This window comes from Gossypium hirsutum, chromosome A12 (genome assembly GCF_007990345.1).
Source record: "Gossypium hirsutum isolate 1008001.06 chromosome A12, Gossypium_hirsutum_v2.1, whole genome shotgun sequence".
Classification (NCBI taxonomy): domain Eukaryota; kingdom Viridiplantae; phylum Streptophyta; class Magnoliopsida; order Malvales; family Malvaceae; genus Gossypium; species Gossypium hirsutum.
Window position 1 is genome coordinate 83,409,258 of NC_053435.1, and position 5,528 is coordinate 83,414,785.

Below are 5,528 nucleotides of genomic sequence, written 5' to 3' on the forward strand. Positions count from 1 at the left end.
GGATTACTCCTTTTGTCCTCTAAGACGGTGATACACAACTTAAGTTAGATTAGATTTAGGATGGATTTGGATTGATGTTGGAGTACGGTACGTGTAGTTTATTTTTTGTTTTGCGCTACAATATCATTACAATATTTAATCTCATTATCATTGCTATTTTTACACTAATCGTAAGTAAACGCACCACCCATCCAAATCCATTCTTAATATCTAATCCATAAATTAATTTTCATTTTTCTTTAATTTGAAAATGCAAATTGTTAGAAAGAAATTTTTTAAATCCATAAATAGAGTAAAAAATTATAGTGTGTCTCAATTATATATATATATATTAATTTAAAATATATCATAAGTTTCTGTATTATTTGTAAATTTAAAATTTAGTCTCTGTATTTTTATTTTTAGGAATTTAGTCTTTTTACTTTTTATATCTTAAAATTTAGGTCCAATTGTTAATACTATTAAGTTTTTTTTTAATTTTAAAATGCAATACCAACAAATTTAAAACAAAAAAATGACAGTGTTAACAATTGGATCTAAATTTTAAAATATAGAAAGTTGACAACGTTTGGTTCCGGAAAATATTTTCTATTTTCATTTTTTTATTTTTTTAAATTGAAAAACACGTTTGATAAATAAAATAAAAATTTGTTTTTAATAATGGAAGCATAAAAACATGTTTAATAACTATTTTTCTGTAATCGAAATAAAATAAAAAAATTTACACTCTGTATGGATTCAAACCAAAGTACAAGATCTAATATTAGAAAAACTATTGAAAAAAAATATTTTTGAGTTTATAAGGCTTTGAACCATAGTCAATTAATTTGATATTAAAAATTATTGTTTTCATCATTTTCACTTTTACAAAGCATTTTATAATAAAAAAATAAAAAAATTTAATTGTTTTTTAATTTTCACATATTTTTCATTTTCCTCAAATCATTTTTAAAAATTTCAACATTTTCTTCAATAAATTCCATTTTCAAAGAAAACAAAAATAAATGAAACTAAACAAAATTTTGAGACAAATAAAAGTACAAAAACTAAATTTTAAATTTACGAGAATTATAAAATTATATTTTTATTTCTTAAATATACAATAATAAGCCTTTTTAAATCTGATTATAATGTAAAAAACTCCGGCCGTCAATCTATCAAATATTAAATCATATTCTTTCTTCTTTTCTCTATTAAAAAAGAAGGGAAATTCAACATTTCAATGCACAAACATGATCATCGGCAACAATGGCAAACAAGAGTAGAAAATAATAAAACAACAACAAATTTGAAAATTGAAAATTGAAACAAAAGGGCTAATAACAAACTACAAAGTTTGTTTTGCTCACAAATAGTACAAAAAGAACAGACATTGATAAATTTTTTTTTTTGTATCAGACCAATGTACATGAAAACGAAGGCAAAAATTTAAAAAAAAAAAATTTTGGGGTACATACACACCCCTAAATATGTCCAAAAGCTGCTGCTGTGAGTCTCTGCATATCCTTACCACATATGTCTGGATTTTGTAAAGGTTCATGTTGTAGTGGTAGCTGCTGTTGTCGGGTCTGAGGCCACCACATATCGTTTGATGATGATGATGAACTATTCGTTAAGTAACAAGGCTCTGATTTGATCTCGATATTGTAATAAGATTGTGGGGTTTGATTTTGTAAAGCAGCCGCCATTAATAAAGGGTTTTTAAGAAACTCAGTCCATTTGGTTTCTTCTTCTTCTTCTTCTTCTTCTTCTTCAGTTTGTGTTTGAACCAATCCCCAAGTTGAGTTATTGGCTGAGCCACCGGTGGTGGTTCCATAGTATAAGGGTCCATAAGAGGCGGTCATGGGCGGTGGAAATTCAGGGTTGAACCAGTTAGAGGAGAGCTGTGGTGGTGGTGGGGGCGGCGATGTATATTGATGAATTGGATGATGACCCACCAAAGATGGCTTGTTGCTTCCACTTCCTTCGCCATTTTCGACCTCGGAGAGTGGCTTGTGAGTGACAGGGTCGATGCCTTTCTGTTTAAGCTTCTTTTTCAAACAAGAGTTCCATAGGTTCTTGATTTCATTGTCGGTTCTTCCTGGTAATCGTGCAGCAATTTGAGACCACCTAATTGAAAACCGAGAAAAACCCAGAATTCTCCATAAAAATCCCAATAAGAAGAAGAAGAAACATATATATATATGTGTGTATATGTATATGTATATGTATATACCGATTCCCCAAAACTGCATGAAGTTCAATTATGAGATTTTCTTCTTCTTGTGAAAATGTGCCTCTCTTTAAATCAGGCCTTAAATAATTAATCCACCTCAACCTGCAACTCTTCCCACACCTCTGTAACCCTGCCAAATCATCCATATTTTTTTATAAACAATTCATCAACACATACATGCATACATACATATATGTATATGTATATGGTACCTACCAGCTTGTTTAGGGATGGAGCTCCAGCAACCATGGCCATACTTTGTAATATGCCTTAAAAGCTTTTCATCTTCTTCAGGGGACCAAAGACCTTTCCTAAGCTTTTGCTTGTAACAACAAGATTGCCTTCCCATTTTTGAGACCAGACCAAAGTTACAATGAGTATAAGAAAAAGATACAGACAGAACAGAACACACACTTCACTGATTCCTAGGTGGAAAATTTGTCAGATATCAAACAACCATGTTTTCTTTTTTGCATATTAGAATGAAAGATGTGGATTTTGGTTAAGGAGAAGCAAGAAAAATGAAGATGTTGCTTAGAAAAGGGCGTCGAATTAATATATAAGAGAGAGAAAAGGCGCATTCAAATAAGCCCCCCCACCTCTTTTTATTTATTTATTTATTATCATTCTATCATATGGGGTCGGAGATGAGTTAACCCGAGTTGCATGTGTCTCACCAAAAGAACTGCGATTGATGTCTTCTCCGGTGGGACATTTTTTTTTATTATAAAAAATTCATCCATAAATTATTAATTTTGTTTTAATTTAAAAAGATAATATCAATAATAAGTAAGAGTACAATATAATATAAAATTATCAACCAATTTCAGACATTAAGCTAGAAACCTCAGCCATCATAATGTCATGCACTGTTCAATAAGGTTCTTCAAAAATCCTCAATACAACAACTATTGTTATAGTCAAACTCTTCATACTATTCACCACATAATTCTTTATGCCTCAAGACATGATTCACACGAAAATCCTTTATCTGTTGCAAACATTCCCTCACTCTATTCCATAGTTAACTTTGATCCAGAGTTTGACCATTTAAGAAATTAACTGTTTTTATACAATTTATCTCAAGGATCTCGAAGTCTCAATAGATTAGCTTCGAACATTTTTCGTCAGGATGGAGGGAAAGGAGGCATTGTAGTTTACTTTCGAAAATAAAAATTTTCATACAAGGGGTTTAATTTTTAAGAAATTATTAGTATAACCCCTAAATTTTTTTATTCATTTCTAATCCATAAAAAACAAATTTTGGCCCCTGATTTCCCCCCTTTATCATTATCTGAAAATGGAAATGCATTGTTGACAAGGACAATCACCATAAATGAGAAACAGAGCAAAGCTGCTATCTTTTTCATATATACATATAAATACATACATGTACATGTACAATATTGAAAGTGACTACGTAGTTTGTATTTTATGAAATCAACCAACATATTTTTCAGTAACATGAACTGCAACAACAGCTATCAGGTTTATCAGCAAGGAAAATTATAGCCCAACCCCACCATTCTTTTTGGTACAATATGACTTTATACATCACCCTGAAAAGCTCAGACTTTAATGGTGGAACGTGTCATTAAGTTTAGCGGGACTAGTTATAATTTTCAAAAAACATAAATATTTTAAAAAACTCAAATGAAATTTGCCAAAAAATTGAGGGAGGGGGATTAGTTAAAATTTTTAAACACTTTGAGAGTATTGAAGGGAGCTAATTAAATTTTTTTTTTAAAAATTGAAGAGCATAATGAAAATTTTTCAAATTTTAGGCAAAATTCCAAATCATTAGCTGTCTTAAAAGGCATGGCCCGCATTGAAATGTAAAATCCGTTGGAATCTTTAATATAATTATTATTAACAAACCGATCATTGACGGCAGGGCAGGCATTAATTCACACGTTCTATAGACATTAAACAAAAAAAAAGGTCAGAATTCTAGTTTTAGTCCCTCTATTATGTTGAGGTTTACGGTTTAACCTCTACTTTAATTTGGAGTAATAGATCCAAATTGATAACATTCTTAATTGCTACCGATAAAATGTTAACTTCTAATTGATAGCAATTCTAATAGTGTTAACATATTCATAAAATTTTATTTCACCTCTTTAATAATAACAGATCAAATTATATTATATTAAAGGTTAAAATATTCATAAATTTTTGTATTTTTCCAAAATTTGAAATTTAGTCCTTATAATTTTATTTTTAAGAATTTAACCTCTCTATTTTTTAAATTTTAAAATGCAGGTTCAATGGTTAATAATATTAAAATTTTAAAATCTAAAAAGTAAAGAGATTAAGTGTGGGTTTAGATAAATAGAACGGTGCGTTTAACTTATTTTTTATCTTATATTACAATATTTAATTTCATCGCCACTGCAGTTTTACATTAACCGTAGATAAACGTATCATTCATCCAAACCCACCTTAAATTCTATAAAATAAAAATGCATAAACTAAATTCTAAAAAATATAAAAAAAGAAAAACTTATGACATATTTTTATCCTAACCCAAATTAAAATAAGAGGGTGAGATGGGATTTAGGGTTGGACGTCCATTAAGTTTGAAGGGGGTCCCATGCAGGAGACTGAAGCTTGGGATCAACGGTTGATGCCGACATGAAAAGGGTATCATCTGATTGATCAGACGGTTGAGAACAAGTTGATGAAGTCAATTGTTGTGCGTGCAAAATCGTGGAGGGCCAATTATATACGAACATATGCATACAGATATCAGATCTCTATGCCATCTTTATGGGTCCCAGAATGTCTCAAATTAAATATATAAATTGTGAATTTAATATTTGTTTTTTTTTAATTTCACAAATTTTAGTTTATATAATTTTAAATATTAAAATTTTTGTTCTATCCAAACGATAAAATTTAAAGTTATTAGGTCAAATATTGCTATTAGTTTCATACTATACAAAAGTTGTGGATTCAAACATTGTTCTCGAATTTCATCATTTTTAGTATTTAAAAATTTTGTATTTGGTATTAATTCAAATGGTAGCCATTAAATTTACTAACTAAAATAGTGAGACCTTTTTGTAAGTATTATATGAAAATAATAAGCTAGCATGATACTACACTTGTGGTAATATATTTGCCGCATAAAATTTTGAAAATAGTAGAATTTAATTGCTACTACTTGGGTTGAGCTAAAATTTTGAAATTCAAAAAGTATATAGACAAAAAACGATCAAATTAAAATACAAGGATTAAATTCACAACTAATAACATAATTTGACCTATTTTCAACCATGTTCTTCACTGTTCTATACATAACATAGTGCAA

The 5,528-nt window shown here is 29.3% G+C and overlaps 1 protein-coding gene across 1 annotated transcript; it reads right to left on the reverse strand.

Annotated features, from left to right (window-relative positions):
* Positions 1-1,269: 1,269 nt before the first annotated feature.
* LOC107922981 (transcription factor MYB4) lies at positions 1,270-2,808 on the reverse strand. The gene is made up of 3 exons (XM_041082891.1): positions 2,432-2,808; positions 2,216-2,345; positions 1,270-2,109 (listed from the first exon to the last, which is right to left on the reverse strand). Exons 1-3 carry the CDS (start codon positions 2,562-2,564, stop codon positions 1,464-1,466), a joined length of 909 nt encoding a protein of 302 aa, XP_040938825.1. The 5' UTR covers positions 2,565-2,808; the 3' UTR covers positions 1,270-1,463.
* Between the last annotated feature and the right edge of the window lie 2,720 nt (positions 2,809-5,528).

What these genes read in the sequence shown, in the direction of transcription:
- LOC107922981 (XM_041082891.1), bottom strand. Translation starts at nt 2,564, where the DNA reads ATGGGAAGGCAATCTTGTTGTTACAAGCAAAAGCTTAGGAAAGGTCTT. An exon ending in CTCCATCCCTAAACAAGCTG is followed by an intron (nt 2,346 to 2,431) that starts GTAGGTACCATA and finishes ATGATTTGGCAG; the next exon opens with GGTTACAGAGGTGTGGGAAG. An exon ending in CATGCAGTTTTGGGGAATCG is followed by an intron (nt 2,110 to 2,215) that starts GTATATACATAT and finishes GTTTTCAATTAG; the next exon opens with GTGGTCTCAAATTGCTGCAC.